Below are 18,688 nucleotides of genomic sequence, written 5' to 3'. Positions count from 1 at the left end.
GGGACGATCATCTGTGAAGGTCAAACATGAGCAGTCACCATGAGGCTCTGAGGAGAGAGACACTTTAGTAAACACGGTAACAGGTACGAAAGAGATGTGTAAAGTACTAACCCACAGGACACAGTGACTCACTATCTTTGGTGTTGGGCAACACTTTCAGAGAACAGACCACTGACCAGGGTCTGGAAGGATGAAAAGGAGCTCACCGCGTAGGAAAGAATAAGGACATGCTTGGCCTCTGCTCTCAGTATTCCTGGCATGTGGCCGGCAAGACTCTTGCCATCAGCAGGGTTCTGGAGACAACAGCTGTCATGCAGCCGACTCTGAGCAGATGTGCGTGGTCCTGATTCTCACACTGCTAGAGATGACATCTGTACGTGTCACCTGAATCTAAACTGAAGAACCACAAGTGCAGACACTGCTCGAGAGAGGTGGTCCTGAGCTCTGGAAGAGTTCTGGAAGGTGATGATATTGTTTAAGAAATCACGTCCAGAACACCAGTGAGGTGGTGTTTAATTGTAAAGATAGAACAATGCAGAAAAATCTTTAAGAAGTATAGGAGGGAGATACAAATACTAAAAATACGCCAGTCGGGGGCACACAAAAATGTCAGAAAAGAGGTAACAGCTATCTGGAATACAGAGTCAAGAATTATTTTGAATTATTTCTATTTCATAGTTATTCTGTGAAAATGAAGTCAGTACTGGGAATCAACGGTGCTCAAGATATGAGGCCCCCAAGGTTTTGAGTGTTCTTCCTGCGGTTCCCAGAGCATCTGCTCGGGCTACACACACGTGAAATGAAGCAGCAGGTGGGTGAATCCCGAAAGCCACAGGTCCTATCTTTGTGGTGGGAGGGCTTTCCTAGCTGAGGGAAGGGAAAAGTGCCCGAGCCTAACTGGGGAAGAAAAAGGGGTCTCTAATACTCAGGGCTCCTGACACGGTGGGATTAAAAGCCAGCCAGCCAAGCTGTTGGCCACCAATCTATAAAGAGGACTAACTCGTCTTGGGAAGAGACCAGAAACACGGGGCCAGCTAACTCAGGTTTCCACATACAACTCCTTACATAACTGGTAGGAATACCCTGGTTCTACTTCCCTTGAAGTAAACAGTCTTCTAGCGAAAATAAAGAGGGGAGGGGAAACCCCAAACAAAATACAAAACGCCTCCCTAGGTTTCATGTAGCTAAACTGACCAAATGTTCCTGCTTAACCAGGATTCCCAGGTTATGCCTTTTATTTCAGCCTATTAATAGCAACCCCTTCCTTCTCAAAATGTCCTCACTGGAATGGTAAGTTGTATGGTCACCATCTATTTAGTCTATAGAACAAGTTACTGTAACAAAAAGATGGAAACATATACTTTTTAGTAGAAAATTTGTTAAAAGATAATCAAATAGCACCAGCCAAGGAAACAGCCTTGTATTTCACAGAAGAATACCAATGTGGACCAAATGATAAAAGTAGAAAATGTACTCTTTTCCAAATCCTAAGGGAAGCATTAAATCACACAAGACTTATCAAATGGAATGGAAGCCATTAAGTGAAGAGTTGATGGGGAACCAGAGATCACCCAGTGACAAAATAACACCACACAGATTGCTTTTGGTGGCAAGAGGAAAAATAGAACTTTATAAGGGAGGGCGTCAGCGCCCTAATACCGTGGGGAGCCTTAGCTGCGCCCATGATGGGCAAACAACATCTCTTAAAATGCAATTTACTCACAATTAGCTTGAATCGAATCAAGTCTTTAAATGTAATTTCCAGCTTACAGTAAATTCAAGAGACAACGGAGCAAGTTAATTCATACTACATAAGGCAATCAGGCTAATCTCTTCAACATGCCAGTGAAATGCATGCAGGCCTCTACTAGATCACGAGAGCCTAAGGGACATATAAACCAACGCAACGTGTAGTCCTAAAACCGACCTACTCTATAGGACATCTTGGAAGAATTTGGGAAGTGGGACTGTGAACTGGGTATAATGACAAAAAGGACTGACGATTAATTTTAGGTGTAATACAGTATTATTTACTATGTGGGGAAACGTCCTATTTTTTTTTTTTAAAGAGACAGATCCTGAAATGTGGGTATGTAAGGATCTGTGATAATTTACTTTCTTACTTCTGCACACAAATATGGTTAAAAAAGAATTAGGTGTATGTGCATACACATAAACCCACATCTATCTATCTACCTATCTATCTATCTATCTATCTATCTATCTATCTATCTATCTATGTATATAGTTCAGAAAATCAGCTTCTCCACATCGCCATTAGGGGAAAATAGAACTGTTTAAAGAATAATCATTTGAAGGAATTTAGATCAGCCTGCCCCAGCTGCCCCCACATGTCTGTCTGACTCCAGCATAAGGGATGTGTCCAAAGGCATGTTTCTATGGTTCACGCAGCTTATACAACAGGATTCTCAGACAGCGGCTTTTCCAAAATCACAGTGCTAACAGCAGGTTCAAGAAATGGTCTTAAATAGCTCTTTCCTTAAAATAGCAGATGTTGTCATGTCCTCTTATTGTACTAACTAACGGGCACCTGTCTAGAAATCCACAAATCTAAGCTAAGGAATGTCACCAGACACGTGTAGAGCCTTGTCTCAAGAATATATGCGCAGCAGCTGATACAGGTGTCCTCGGTGCACACAGGAATCACTCACAGGGTCTATTCCCAGAGCAGAGGCAAAATCATTTCCTAAGGAGGAACCCTGACCTTGGTCAGCACATAATCATTCGACACTGCTTCTCTGATGCCCTAATGGCAAGACCTCTCTGTAGGGAGAAAAGTTACACATGGGTAAAGACTAGAACAGGTGAGAAGGGGGAGAGACGGGGTTTATGATAAAAGTTAACAGATCGGGGTTAGATGCGATGAGAGACTGGAGGATTTATTAGTAAAAAGAACTTGGTAACGGGGGATTCATTCCTCACTAAGGGTCAGGAGAGGCATCACGGCAGCACAGTGAGAAGTGGAGAGGAGAGTCAGGAGAACTCGAGAATGACAGGTGAGGGTGGAGGGGAAGCAAGCAGATAGGAGGAGACATACTGAGCAGGAACAGGGAACAAGGGATAAAACACAACAGCACCATGGGGAGCTAGATGAAATCTGAAATGGCAAAGCAAACATAAGGACAGAGGGGGCAGGAAGTAAGAGAAAGACAGCTGGTCAAAGGTTGAGGGGGCAGAATTTGGAAGAGACAAGAGCTGACTGCATCTCTCATCTCTGCACTCACAGAAACTTACACAGTCAAGGTTCCAGAGGGAGGGCGGGAGGGAGGAAGGACGAGGGGCGAAGGCAGGCAGGCAGGCAGGCAGCGAGTGGAAGAGAAGCGACAGAAGGGCAGTGAGATGAAGGCGTGGAAGAAGGAAAGAGAAAATAAGGAACGAGGAAGGCACACATTCCACAGGCACACCAGGGGATTAACACTAGTTAAAACACGACAGACATGGGGATCATGAGCCTCCTATGCCACGTTCCAGAATTACGTGATGCAAATTTACCATAGGAATACAAGCACTGCTGTGACCAGGCCACATTTCTGTGGCTGACCTGAATCGTAACTGATCTTACGCAAATGCCTAGAATAAAAGTCGAAACGTGATCTACTATATTGAGAAAACAGAACTGATCAGCTCTTGGATCTTCCAGGCACCATGTGTGATGCCAACCAGCCTCTGGGGCTCCTCATTTTCCCCAGGGTCCTGCTCTCATCCAGTGGGTCACTTCATATGAACTGGCCTGAGGCTGTGGACTTTTTTCCATCCATTCTTCTGTCCGCCCGGAACCAACAGCAAGAAGCGAAGCCTGGGTTAACATAATTAATGTAGACAGAAATCTGGCTAAATACTACAAAAAGTCCATTTTTCAGGCGCCTGATTATCTAGATTGCTGACTACATTGATTACATTAATCCAACAATTGCCAGATTTTCACTTTCTTTCTGTTGGGCGAGATTTAATCTAGAAAACTAACAAATCTCTCTAGGATGCAAATCTCTCCCAGGACACGTGATTTTGATTGACAGCTCACCAAATAATTTTGGAATGCATGCAAAATTAGACTCACACGCAATTTTCATGCAAAGGCAAACCTGTCCATCAACATAACAGTGGTTCCCCGAGAGCAGTCAAGGTTCTGTGTCTGGAAACTAGAAACTAGGAAGTGTGATGTGTGAGAAGGCATAATCGAGAGTATTTGTTTGGGGTTTTTAATGTGTGTACGTGTTTTCTGGCACATGACAAAAGGATCAGAAATTTGTATGAAGAGTTATCATTACAGGATTTCAAATCACAATGGAGTATGCGTTTGAGTATTGCTGGTCTGCAATTTGGGGGAAGCAATGGGTGGGTAAATTCAGATTCCTTGAGTTTTCAGTTTGGTTTTCAAATGGAAAACAGTACAAGAAATACTCTCTCTGACTCATGATGCCAGTCTGTCCCTTAGAAGAGTCTAAATGTATGAGGTTGGCACAGGTTTAACATCTGCACTTCCTAACTGGAGTTTGAGGCAGATACCGAATACAAGTGCAAGAATACAGAAGTTATCACTGCAGAGCACACGAAACTAAAGAGAAAGATCCAAGGGGCCTCCTTGATGAATACTCACTATTTGGTAGAGTCAGACAACTGATATTCTCGTCGTCTATCATAGCATTCCTGGATTCCAGGATCATTCCATAAACTCTTTATTGCATCTACATATGGATTCTCAAAAGCAGACACCTTCTCCACATCGACTTCTCGAACTAATTGTGCATGAGCCTGTTGAAAACAAACAAATACAGCAGTTTTAATCTCTCTGTCACTGAAAACTGCCTTTGGTTTGCACGTCACACTGCGCACAACTGAGGTTTTCCTTCATGTGCTCATTTTCAACCTGGTTTATCAAAAAGCAATGCTTCATTTCTTTTTTCCTTACAGAGAATCCAGTCCCAAATCTTTCCGTCTACAGTAAACCTGGAGGCTACATAATGTTGACTAGAGGAAAACAGTGTTCAGCTTCCCATCAGAACAATGAGGATGTCATGCTACACATATGATCATTTCTGGTGATTATCATAATCCTAAAGCAAAGAACAGGAATAATTATGCCCTCTGTATTTATAGTTCATTATAATCAAACACATAATACACTCAGCCCTTGAGTTTACGTATTAGCATAAACTTAATCAGACTCTTCAGCTAATCAGGTTTAATTTCTATCATTCCCTTTCAAGATAGGATATAAAACCCCCAGAAGAACAATTATTATCAATGATTTAATGTGAAACACAGTAACCATTCCCCCTCCATTCCAACACACCTTGACTTCCAGAATCTTTATTTCATACATGCCTTATCAACATTATCAGATTGAGAATTCTATTCAACTTTTTAACAAGGAAAAAGGACTTTGTTATTTTCATTACAACATTTAGTAGGAAAAAGGTAAGGAGATTTTAAAAAGGTTTTTGAGGGGCGCCTGGGTGGCTCAGTCGGTTAGGCATCCTGACTTCAGCTCAGGTCATGATCTTGCTATTCGTAAGCTCCAGCTGTCAGCATAGAGCCCGGCTCGGATCCTCTGTCCCCCGCCCCCCACCCCTGCTGCCAGACCCTCCTCCATTCTCTCTCTCTCTCTCTCTTCCAAAAATAAATAAAAGCATTTAAATTTTAAGAAAATGTTTTCAGTCAAAAATGACTAATGGCTTAGTCGATTGGGCTTCCAACTTCGGCTCAGGTCGTGATCTCACGGTCCGTGAGTTCAAGCCCCGCATCAGGCTCTGTGCAGACAGCCCAGAGCCTGGAGCCTGCTTTGGATTCTGCGTCTCCCTCTCTCTGTCCCTCCCTGCTCACGCTCTCTCTCTTCTCTCTCTCAAAAATAAATAATAAAATCTTAACAAAAATAAAACAAAAAATGTTTTCAATAAGAGTGAAATCAAAATGTGGTACAGTCAACCCAGAATATACCACTGCCTAAAATCCCTGTCAAAATAAAAACCCTGCTCACATCCATCCATCCATATATATATACATATATATATACATATATATATATATAGTATATTCATTTAATTACATTATATCAATATATGTATGCAAATTATACATACATATAAATATAACTGTCTTGGAGACTGGAGGTAGGTAGCTGATAATACATTTACACTCTTACTTGGAGAAATACAAACGTTCAAACTAGGTTAGTGGATGACTTATCATGATCACACGGTGACCTAATTATTCATTTCAAAGGGTTTTAAGCAGATGGAGCTTTAATACATTTTTTAAAAAATCAGTTTAATCCATGTGAGACCCTGTCTGGTTCCCCAACTTTACCCACCTTCCCCTGCAAAGTGGGAAGGGCCCCATATCATTAGATTAATCTGGACTTAAGTAAGGTTTTAAGAAGCCTAAAATGACGAGACTGAAGAAATCACCTTTCTTGTTAGTTCTGTTCTGACCTTGACAGATCTAGTAACCGAGAAGTTCTAGCTCTGCTCTGGACCCCAGTCTTGGAAAAGAGATCCCTGTAGTTGCTTCTGTACCTAGTCCCTGTCCAGGCGATCTGTTCTGTTATCCCAGCAGCGAGCGATCTTGCCAGCCTGGAGTCCTGTTCCTCAGTTCTACTCCCGGCGAGCCTTCCTTAGTCACAGGTCCTGCCCAGCAAGTATGTCTCATACCTCTGCAGGGAGATCTACAGTCAGGTTTCAACCCTTGCCTCTGCCTGTGCTCACTGCAAGTTCAAACGCAGTGTCCGGAGATAGGACAATGATCACATCCTTGGTATAATCTTAAATTAGAACCCCTACAGCTACATGTGCATTACAGGGTTCTCTAGAGGATTCTGGGGATCTTGTGGGGCAGCTGGGTGCAGAAGCAGGGATCTACAACATGGCTTCCTGCTGGATATACTCTAAAGACAGGGTTTTCAATCTGACTCTACTTCTTCTTATGACCCTGGGTAAGTTACTTAACCTTTCCACATTTTATTTCTGGTGGGGAACATATACTGTCCCACCAGCCTCATGTTGTTTTGTGTTGTGTTCTAGTACTATAGCTCAGTGACTCTCAGAAGCTGGTCCGCACACCATCAGCGTTCCGTGGGAATTTGACAGAAATCCAAACCCTCTGATCCTCAAACCTTGTGAATCTGAAACTCTGGAAATGAGGCTCAACAATCTGTCTTAAGATTCTGATGCATGCAAAAGTTTGAGGGCCACTGCAGACTACAAAGCTCGCAGAGGCTAGTTGTTCTGATCATAATTAATTGCCTTGCTGGCCAGGAATTGTTACGGGAAGCTAAAGAGAAGAGGCTCACAGAGGCAACAATCATTCCAAAGCAGATGTCACTGACAGATGTTCTTAAGGGCCAGAAAGCCAGGGAAATGACTCAATGGGCCGGATACAGGCAATAGGGAGTAATGGGAACTGTGGCACAAATATATTCCTTAATTAAAGAAGGCAGCTGCTCCTTAACTCCAACGAATTGTTGCCATTGGCAAGGTTGGTCCATTGTTGCCTGATCTTTCAATTTTTCAAGGAAGCCAAAAAAAAAAAAAAAATCTAGGCTTTTCTGTGAAATAGCCCTAATTTTAGGTCTTGGCAACACTATACAAGATAAATAAAACGTATCTGTGACTGAGCTACATCGGGGCCATTCAACTGCAACATATGTTCCGAGAGATGCTCTTCTGGGTGGCTCAGTTGGTTAAGCATTCCGACTTGAGCTCAGGTCATGATCTCACGGTTCACCAGTTCGAGCCCCACACTGGGCTCTGTGCTGACAGCTCAGAGCCTGGAACGTGCTTTGGATTCTGTGCCTCCCTCTCTCTATGCCCCTCCCCCACTTGCACGCTCTCTGACTCGCTCTCCCTCTCTCTCTCTCTCTCTCCCCCCCCCCTCAAAAATAAATAAGCATTAAAAAAAAAAAGATGCTTTTTCATTGGCTTCCCTGATAAGCTTGACCACTAACACTGTCCTGCACAGAATCTAAAGCACAGTAGCTGGTTACTGGTTAACACATGCTAATGAGTAGGTAATTTTCAGTATTTTTCTACAATAATATTTAGACAAACGTTTATATATCCATAGGGAGAAATGGTTGGGACCAAACTCTGAATGGGGTAAAAGCTACATGGTAACACGAGTTAGCATACGTACTATTTCTTCAATGCCCTTGATACTCACTATACTGGGCCAGTCTTGTCATTTGGAAGAAGTTCTGTTTCGGCATCTAGAGAAGTTAGCTTCTGCCAGAGAAAAGACCTTCAACACACCAGCCACTTTTCACTATTATGATTAAATGTTTACTGGACCCCAATGGAAAGCTAGGTAATAGAGCAATTAGAGAACCAGATGTAATTCTTTCAGGGGGTGGGGGGAAATGGTTCATACAGATGGCAGCCCAACAAAGCACAGGGTTATGTGCTCCAGGAGTAGGAACGAGAGGGAATATTTGCATGTCCGTCCTTCATTTCAGCTGACTGCCAGGGCATTAAAAAAAAAGACAACATTCTCAACAGTGTATAGTTGTGACTTTCCACAAGAGCCTGCTGCTGTAAAATGACACCGTTTTATATTGCCAGACCTGTCATTTCTTATCTCAGGCTACCTCTGCTTGCTTTCACTCACCATTGGAATGCCTTCCCTCTTCCTCTCTTTAGCTCTTGTTCCAGGGCTGTATCCTATGCTGCCTCTCCCCCCGGAAGTTATTTCCATTTGCTTCGCCTCCAAAAAAGTTATCTTTGCATCCTTTGCACCACAGAACTTCTATACTTTGCTTTATGTCAATAGTTACGTCTTGACTTATCCCCCCTTCTAGACTATACAATGAGGGAACAGGCTGTAGCTTATTGGTTCTAATTTCTTTGGGGGCCCATACAACAAATATGTGTCTAATTTAAGTGCGCTTAAAAAATACACAGAAACACAATGCCAGGTCCTACAGGTCAAAGTCAGTTTCTCAAGGAAATCTATTACCCATTACTACTCTCATACAAGGGCACAATCCTCAGCAACACTTATCGGGGTGGCTGGTGCACATCTATTTGTGTGATATTTGTTAGTATCTTCCTCTCCGTTCACAGAAGAAGTTGCGAGATACGCGCAACACTGCTCAGGACCTGGCAGAATGCCTGTCACATGGGAGATGCTCAATACAAATTTACTGAATGAAGGATACAAGGAAGGAAGAGTAAAAACTGCACCATCTTGCAACCAGGACATCTACCTTCCAGTCCTGGCTTTACCCATAACGCTAACCGGCCATGACCCTTAGGAGAAAGCCCAGTTCTTTCTTTTAGAACTTCATTTTCCTTGTCTATAACATGATGCCACTAGACCAAATCAAGGACTCATCCGGCCACAAGTAATATGACTACAAACATAGAGGACATGCATCTAGGATGCATACAGCACCCAGGAGCATGTCATACCATGTACTGAAACAACATTTCACTATTTCCAACCAGCGCCTCAGGAACAGAACACAGTAAGTCTGTACACGAGTAATGCCACATAAGGACTGAGCAAATAGAACTCCCCTCCGACAGAGGAGATCAAACGCGATGTCGGAGAGAAGACAGGATTTAGCTGTCAGGTGGAGATAAAGACACACGATACTTCCAGGGAGGAGGAAGAAATGAACAAAGGCTCAGAGGACAAAATCAACATGGCCCTCTCTCTTAACTGTGAAAACACCAGTCTAGTGAGGAAGTTTCATGCTGACTCTTAATTCAAACTAACCTCCCCCTCTGAGAAAGTTCCAATACTAGTCTCAACTATGAACCCTAACTCAGAAGTCAACGTGTACCATCTATGAAAGAATATCACTCTCAAAAAACACAGGTCACCACTTGGCTTTGACCCATTTCAGAATCTCGAAGTCACCTTGACTGTCTCTTAGACTTCATTGTTTAATTCCACCCTTGCTGTTTGGGAAAATGACATCCAAATATAATCAACCGTAATTTGCATTTATGTAAGAACCTTCTCTGAAGTTCTGTAAGTTATTTAAAAGTATGATAGCATTTTACAAAATACACATAGAATCTTAAAACTGCTTCTATAAATGTCCCCAATGAAAGTAAATCCTCTCAATTTCCTTTGTAAAAAATATTCTGGAGGCGTTAATAATATTCTTTTGCTATGTGAGAATAGGAACTCTATTTGTTTTCTTCTATTTGTCCATATGTCCAATGTGAATAATAGTGAAAATCACAAGCAATCACGCAAAATTAAATAATTATAAATGAAAAAGCCTAACTATGATGAAAAGAAAAGAATTCATTTCTAATAATATAAATAACAATTACAGAGGACTACTGCGCTCGTTTGGAACTCTGCACACAGTAAACAGGTATGAGTTCATCAAGCAGAATGTAAAATACAATTCTATTTCATTTCAAGTTACAGTGGAACACACTGGAAATATTTAATGATGAATGCTCGCTTTCAGTGTTCTTAGCAAGCTGGTGGCCAGCCTTAGCGGAACTCTGTGAAGACGAAGTAGCTCCTCTTCGGAACTCTGGCAGAATTCTAGGGAAAGACCACATGGAAACCACAAGATGTGCCAATGTGGTAATGTCTTGTTTTCACGACTTGGTGGTCATAAAATTCAGGTAAATTTTGGACGTGTTGGTATTTCCATGGTGGCTTCGGCAAAGGGAAGGAGGAACTGAGTCCCCACCAACGTGGGTCTTGCCCTGCCCACAAAAGGCCAAGCCTTCGGATGACATAAAAAGGACCTTATAATCACTTTGGAAGGATTTTCAAAAACCCATTAACAGCTCGGGGGTGGCTTTAGGCTAGAATGTCGCACTTATTCCGGTTCCTACAACCCAGAAGTAGAAAACCAAATGGTTAACTTCCACATTTGTGGAAGCTCTCAGACACAACATTCAGCAGCTCATTAGGGCTGCTCTGTTTGAAAGGGCGCCCAACACAAGCAAAAGACCTCTGAATTAGAGTCTGAAACACTGTCAGAGTCTGTTTTAATTCTGAACCAAGGCTCAAATCATCTCATTTTTGTTTTTCCTTGGTGCGTATTTCCATTTTCACATTTGACTCTAAAAAACAAAACAAAACAAAAACCTGCAGACTCTTAAATAAAGTGTGGGGGGAAAACATCCCATGCTTTGTGTTTTATTTTCTTTTGTTCTAAGGAAGCACAGAGTAAAATAAGGGACCCTGGGATGAGATTGCTGTGTTGTGAGCCCACCTTCACCCTGCGTGAACAGAGGGGACCCTGGGCACGCTATTTAACACTTTTAAACCTCTGGTTCCCAATCTGTCAAATGAGGGTAGAAATAGAACTTACCTTAGAAGGCTTGAGAGGCAGAATGCACCTAAAATACGTAAAGGCAGAGCCTAACACCTAAAGCTACCAGTTACGGAAAAAGCAAAAGAAAAGGAAAAATAGCACAGAACACATAAACCACGCTGCACGCACCTACTAGCTTCTGTGACGTTGGGCAAGTCACCCAAGCCTTACTTTGCTCATAATAATATTGAGGTCATAATAGTATTCTGGAGGTCATACTGAATCCTGGATCTCTGAGTCCTCAAATTGGTAAACACCTCTCAGCGTAACATTTCCTACAGAAAACTTGGATGACAGCTATCATTTCTTAGACCACTTCGCCTTCTCTGACTTCATCACAACTTAAAGAGCTGACCTTCATTAAGGTGCATTGCACACAGGCCACAGTTGTGGTGGATGAATCTTTTTATGGCCATTACCGCATAAATGACAAAGGACAGCAAAGTCACACGGAGCTCCTGCCGGCTGGGTTCACGTGGCAAATGACTCACTCCCACAGAAGAGCCTCTCCACACTTAGGATTCAACTCGTTGCTCAACAAAATTACAAATTACTACATGATGCAAACTTGTTGTTTTTTTTTTTTTTTTTGAGAGAAAGAGCAAGCTTAAGTGGGGGAGAGGCAGAGAGAGCAAGAGAGAGAATCTCACGCAGGCCCTGAGCTATCAGCATGGAGCCCAATGTGGGGTTTGATCCCACAAACCATGAGATCGTGACCCGAGCCGAAATCAAGAGTCGGACGCTCAACCGACTGGGCCACCCAGGTGCCCCTGTGACACAGCCTTTTGAGGTCCCTGACGAAGATTATACATCCTGTGTGCGGAATCCTTCAGAGCTAGGAATCTACTGATTTTCCTTTGCTAAGCACCCACGTTCCTCTTTGCACCAGTATCATATGGAGACTATTGAATTTTTCACTGAGTAATCCAGAGAACCAGAGTGGAAGGAGGAAGAATTTTAATTTTGAGACCAAACCAGACTTCAGTCTTAATTCTCACACACCAGCCCTGTGTCTTTAGGCCAGTCACTCACGCTTCCTGAATCTCAGTATTCCCATCTAGAAGATGGGAAAATAACTCATTGTAGGACTGTTAGGAAATGTAAAATGCCTAAAGAAAAAAAAAATTATAATTACTGGGAAATATTGTGGTATCTCAAAATTACCATAAATAAATAATTGCCATCCGTAATTATTTCAACAAACATTTACCTATCATGTGTCAGGCAATGCACTGGACACTGACAAAGCAGAGAATCTGTGTGAAATAAAATGTCCCTTGGGGCGCCTGGGTGGCGCAGTCGGTTAAGCGTCCGACTTCAGCCAGGTCACGATCTCGCGGTCCGTGAGTTCGAGCCCCGCGTCAGGCTCTGGGCTGATGGCTCAGAGCCTGGAGCCTGTTTCCGATTCTGTGTCTCCCTCTCTCTCTGCCCCTCCCCCGTTCATGCTCTGTCTCTCTCTGTCCCCAAAATAAATAAACGTTGAAAAAAAAAATTAAAATGTCCCAAATAATAAAATACTCAACAAGAAAGTTTATTAGACTGTCACATATTATTCTTTCATTAAGACTTTACAAATTGATTCTCCCATTATTATTATTATTTAATGTTTATTTATTTTTGAGAAAGGGAGAGGGGCAGAGAGACACAGTGAGAGAGCGAGAGAGAATCTGAAGCAGGCTCTGTGCTGCCAGCAAAGAGCAGGATGTGGGGCTTGAACTCACAAACCGTGAGATCACGACCTGAGCCGAAGTCCGATGCTTAGCCGACTGGGCCCCCCTAGCCCCCCTATTATCCCATTATTGAACTTGTTCTTTTATCACAGATTTTTATTTTTAGTCTCTATTACCGTGTTCACCAAGGCAATCAATGACTATAAGGCATGCTGCCCTTCCTAAAACACATTTGCTGGAAATGTATTTCTCCCTTTGATTTTGCTTCACTAATGGCTGTATCTGCCTATTATAAAACACAATGAATTCCTTCTTGGTGGAGGAAATACTTCTTGTTTAAAATATTCTTTTTTCTTTTAAAGGACTCAATCTCTTTCTTGGCTCTACCACCATAAATTCCGTATAAATATTCTTCTGTTGAGTTCTCTGCTTATCATTTTCCTTTTTCATGTCTGTCTGCCATGTCCTAATTACTATTATCAATGACACTGTAGGTCAGATGCTTGATGCAGCATGACATAATATATATGAATCAGTCCAAAGAGAGTGTTGACTGATTAATTACATGGTTCCATTACAAAGAATTTTGCTCTCAGGTCTGTAAAATCTTAGGATGCGATATTAAAATTGTGCACAGCTGAAATGTCACTTCATGATTATGATGGTAATGTCACAGTATGAATGTGACACACCTACACGTCACGAATACTGTGAAAGCCGGCTTATTTTCCAAGAGTTTGCATAAAGTAATAGTGATAAAGAAGAAATTAGAAAGGGAGATTCTTAAGATGTGCATATTTATAAAAAATAATGAGGTAAACTTTTCAGGCTGCTTTCAAAGAATATTCAAGGAGCATTAGGTACTTTGGGTTTTAATGGCTATTTGAAAAAAATGGGTTCTAAGATCAAAGGCAGATAACCGTGGAGAATGAGGGTTACAAAAAGTTAAACGGATGTCTGTACTACAGAACTCAGAACTGTTAATAAGGTCATGGTGCCAGAAACCCACGAGCATAGGCCAGGGTTGGAGACACTACTGCACCTCCCAGACCTGCCTGGCCACGGTGGCTTCTCCCTTCCCAGGTCAGTTGATAGGACTATGTTCTCAGGGATCACCTTCTGAGGAACTGTGTAGAGACTGCGACTTCCAACACACAGGGGTTGATTTTATACAAGCAAAACAACCAACAGATGGATTCTCCCCTATTCTGGCATAATAGGTAAATGCTTGCTCTAGGGATTCATAGCATCTTCATTTTTGAGATCACATTTTGTCTGTGGCTCATTTCCTCATATAATGTCTCAGAAGAAACCTAATCATTTTAGCTCTTTGCAATGTCTGTGCTCCTACAATCTTATTAGCCAGAGGACTAAGCTGCTGCTGGCTTGGGATTTTATTTTGTTTCACAACAGGAGGAACAGATAAAGAAGCTTCCCCTGCTTGGCTTGGTAGAATTTCGAACAAAGCTGCAAAAAATTAAAAGAACAAGCTCCTTAATGAAGCATTCCCAGATGTTCCCGGCGATGCCAGAGTCCTTCCCAGCGGGTGTAATCTTTCTGGGACATTCCCTGTGAAACCTGCCCTTTATGGCTTCAGAAAGTGTGCTCAGAACCGAAAGCGAAAGGCTCCCAGTCCCAGGATCTTGGGCAAAGGAGGGAGTCTTTTAGAACACTTGTTTCAATACCTCTTCAACTCAGCAAGAAACTGTGCCAACACTCGGAATGGAAAAATGAACGGACAGCAGCATTGCCTCCAATGAAAGACAGTAATGACACATTATAACCTGAGTAGGAAGAAATAAGAGAAGTCACATCTCATTAGGTATTTGTGTGTGTGTGTGTGGGGGGGGGGGGGGGTGACGGGGCAGGTGTTAAATATTAAGTTCTATAATTTGTCACTTAGATTAAGAACCCAAATTTCAGGGGCGCCAGGGTGGCTCAGTTGGTTGAGCATCCGACTCTTGATTTTGGCTCAGTTCATGATCTCATGGTTGTAGGGTCAAGCTGCGCGCTAAGCGCAGAGCCTGTTTGGGATTCTCCCTCTCTCTCTCTCTGCCCTTCCCCCACTCATGGTCTCTGTCTCTCTCAAAAAGAAATAAATAAACTAAAAAAAAACACAAATTCCAGGAAAATTATGGATAAGAATTGTAAAAAGGTACTCGGACAAGTAGTGAGAAACTGGTCATCTTCCAGTGGGAAATAATGCTAGAGTTCACAGCCTACGCACTGACACTTTCAACTATGAAAAGGGCTACTGAAAGTAATGCTATATAGCTTTCAAATATTTTTTTATTGACCAACAAATCAGTTTGACTAACATTAGTATTATCAAAATGTTTTCAAATATAAAATTCTTTCTAAAAAATAAAACTTTCAAGCTTCCATGTAGATTAAAGTAAAAAAAAAGTGAGAAGGAATTTTCTTGGTACATTCATGTATTTCAGTCATGTTCTTGGCCATATTTGTTCTGACATCATGTCCCTGACATTTTTTCAGAAGATTATATTTTTTCAATATGGATATATTATATAATAAGCTATTTCATATCATTAACCACAATATTTTCCAAAATCGCACTAGCTGTTTCAGGTTAATAAATTTGAAATTGTTAACATTTTCAACGGGTCCTTCTCTATAGACCGTTTTTTATTTTGGAAATATTCTCTTTTTGCGGGGCTGAAATATCTGGTAAGCCCGGAACAAATTCTGCTACATGGAAGGTCCTGTTAACTCTTTTATTTTTCAACTCGAAATACATAAGTATTTCAGTTCCAATATTTCCATAGAGCTATCTTTTTGTATTAGTGTAGAATATTATCCTATCACAAATACTTTGGGAGACAAAAGTCATTCTTAATAGATTATCACAACTTGTTTGGACATAATTGACTTATTTGTGAGTCATAACTAATTCCAAACACATTCTGCTCCGTAGGCTTCTTAATTTAATAAATGTTTTACCATGATACTGTGCTCCATCAAGAACTATATTCATCTCCTTATCACTGAATACTTTTACTTTCAACAATTTTTAAAGAGACAAAAGCATTCACGATATTATCCCAAATAATGCCAAGATATTTCACTTTATCAGAATGAATGTTCAAAAATTTCATGTTGCCTCCTTGAATTAAAGGGAGAAAAAAAAATCAAACCATTAATTATTTGCAAAGATTTTCTTCTGCTGAGTTTCACAGAATAGTTCCTTTTTTCAATTTTTTTGTACATCCATAAGAAAACTTGGAATAAAAAAATGAGCTAAATTAACATGGATCACTTGATCTAAGTGAAAAGTCATGTTTCCCAGAGTAACATAAAAATGCATTTTCTGCAGCTGCCCATGCTAAAATGTCATTTTGGGTACAATACTTTGAAAATAACAGCTGATTTTAGAAGTAGATGTTGATACTTTTTCAGCAGAAACGTGTGTTTTGAATTTTGTGTGGTTGATGACATCATGATGGCCACCATGGTAGATGCTAAGTACTGATAAACAATTTTGTACAAGTTACAAATTATTGTTAACCCTCTTGAGAAACAAAAATTCAGTATTTAATTTTGTGTTAAACATACACTTTCAGTTTTTTTTAAGATTACGGCCAAAAAGATTTATTCTAAAAATAAAAGGATTATCCAACAATAAAACTAAGAGTAACAGATTTACACCAAACTATAAATGAGAAAGAAAAAAACAAACAAACATTGAAGCAAAAGCTTTCAGACCACCATGGCAAGAATGCTTGGCCTTAACTTTCCACATAGTTCAATTATATGGAATATAATTTCCCAATGACCCTGCTCACTGGAGGTCTGGTGGCCTCATGGCAGATAGACCAGCACACGGCATGATTAGCTAATAACAACCAACAGATGGTAAAGGCAACAGCACCCTCCAGACTGGAAGGAATTGGCTGTCCCCACTCATTCTTGTCCAAGCTTACTCCATATTAGCGCCGAGTGCCCACAGGCTGTCTTTGAAAGGGAGATGCAGTTACATTGCATCTGGAAGGATTTGGAACAAAGTTGGAACATCTTTTGGATTTAACCAAGTGTTAAAGTGAGAAATCTGTTCAACTGCATGAACAGAATCTGGAAATACAAAATGAAAATCTATCAAATCCATCCTGGTTTATCTCAATAATAAGAATGCTTACTTAAAAATCCTAAACTGCAGGGATGCTGGGCCAACAGGTGTAACCTTCAAGTATCTCAAGCAAACCAGGACTCTGGATCAGGCTATGCATGGAGAAGACTGAGGCCAGGGGAGTCAAGAAGATGAGAGGTAAGCTGATGGACTGCAGACGTACTTGTCTAGCACAATTTTTGTAAAGGGCTCAACATCTAAAATTGAGAAGCTTCCGTTAAACAAACAAACGGATTTCCTACTTCTCTTGATAAACTGGAAGAGACTGAACGACACTGAGCCCATCTTCCAAGAGGACAAGAAGCTATAAACAGGTAGGCTACCATCTACTACTCACTACTGCCAACGATAATAGGAGAGTGCATAATTCTTCAGAAGAGTGAAGAATAGTTTATGTCCGATAATGCCGAAGTTAATTATGTTGTGACAAAGAACAGACCTGGCTGTCTTCACATTACCTGTGTGACCCTGAAGTCATCTGACTTCGGTCCCATCCCCTTACCCCCCGTAGAAACTGTGTGATGCTCCTTCTGCATATGATCAGGAGGCTTGTGCACTCTGCATAAGAGGAAACAAGAATTACACTGAATCCAACTCCCACCAGTGGGCATTTACTCAGATTCCTCATCAGGATCCATCAAAAATGTTGTGCACCTGGGCTCTTTCCGTGTTTCCCCTTACCCGCCCCTTAATTTATTTCCTAGAGCTGAACTTTGAATGCTCTTGTTCTGAGTTCCAATCCACCCAGGTCTAACGGAGGGGACCAGGGCATGTGTTAGGAAAGGAATGGTAGTACAAGGTTTGGGTTATTAGGGCAGTCATGACCATCTCAAGGTATAATGTGCAGTGGCCAAGAGCCTGTGGCTTTGGGGGCAAACACTGAGCTTCTACCCTGTTCCCAGTGACTTGCTTTCGGGCCTGTCCAAGGCTCAATTTCCTTAGCCCTAAAGTGAGGATGTCATAACGTCATCACGATGCTGTCATAAGCTTAAGTGTAATACTCTTCATAAAACAGCAAAGTAACACGCACACACTAATGGTTCAGGAAACAGAAGCAACCTTTAGTTTGTACTTCCGGTACAATCCAAGGGGAATGATGGCAACATATCCTCAGTCCTTTTTTTTTGCACTCAGTGAAGTCTTTAGGAGGTTTCAAAATTTAGGAATCTGCTCCAAAAATTCAAAATAGCTTCTATGGTTCCTACCAACATGCTATATAGCACTGTCAGCTTTAAATCTTAAGGACGTGCTGTTTTGTACTCTCACTTAAGTAACGGATTATATACAATAACTATAGTGACCACTGGTGATTATTATACAGGTACAATTTTTTTCCAACTAAAGCATGTTGCCTTTAGTTAACATAAACAATTTGTTTTTCTCCACAGGTAAGCCTAAAACTCATACTGCATTCACCTGAGTGTGAGTTTTCAAAACAAGCAAAGACCACAACCTGACAAAAAAACCTTTTCGAAGACAGACACCCAAACAGACGTGCATGAAGACTTTACCAAATAAGATATACCCAGATGCACTCTTCCCATTGAGTTCTCGTAAGCTTCC

At 41.4% G+C, this 18,688-nt stretch overlaps 1 protein-coding gene across 1 annotated transcript in view; it reads right to left on the bottom strand.

Moving 5' to 3' along the window:
* The window catches only part of GNAQ (G protein subunit alpha q), a 311,423-nt gene that overhangs the window by 96,979 nt on the left and 195,756 nt on the right, over positions 1–18,688 (bottom strand). Inside the window, exon 3 of the mRNA XM_027040994.2 lies at positions 4,619–4,773. Coding sequence (XP_026896795.1) covers positions 4,619–4,773 — 155 coding nt within the window. The remainder of the gene's footprint in view (positions 1–4,618; positions 4,774–18,688) is intronic.

The sequence above is a fragment of the Acinonyx jubatus genome, chromosome D4 (assembly GCF_027475565.1).
Source record: "Acinonyx jubatus isolate Ajub_Pintada_27869175 chromosome D4, VMU_Ajub_asm_v1.0, whole genome shotgun sequence".
In the NCBI taxonomy this organism is placed as follows: domain Eukaryota; kingdom Metazoa; phylum Chordata; class Mammalia; order Carnivora; family Felidae; genus Acinonyx; species Acinonyx jubatus.
Note: the sequence above shows the minus strand (reverse complement) of the source record. Positions and strands in the feature narration are given on the sequence as shown.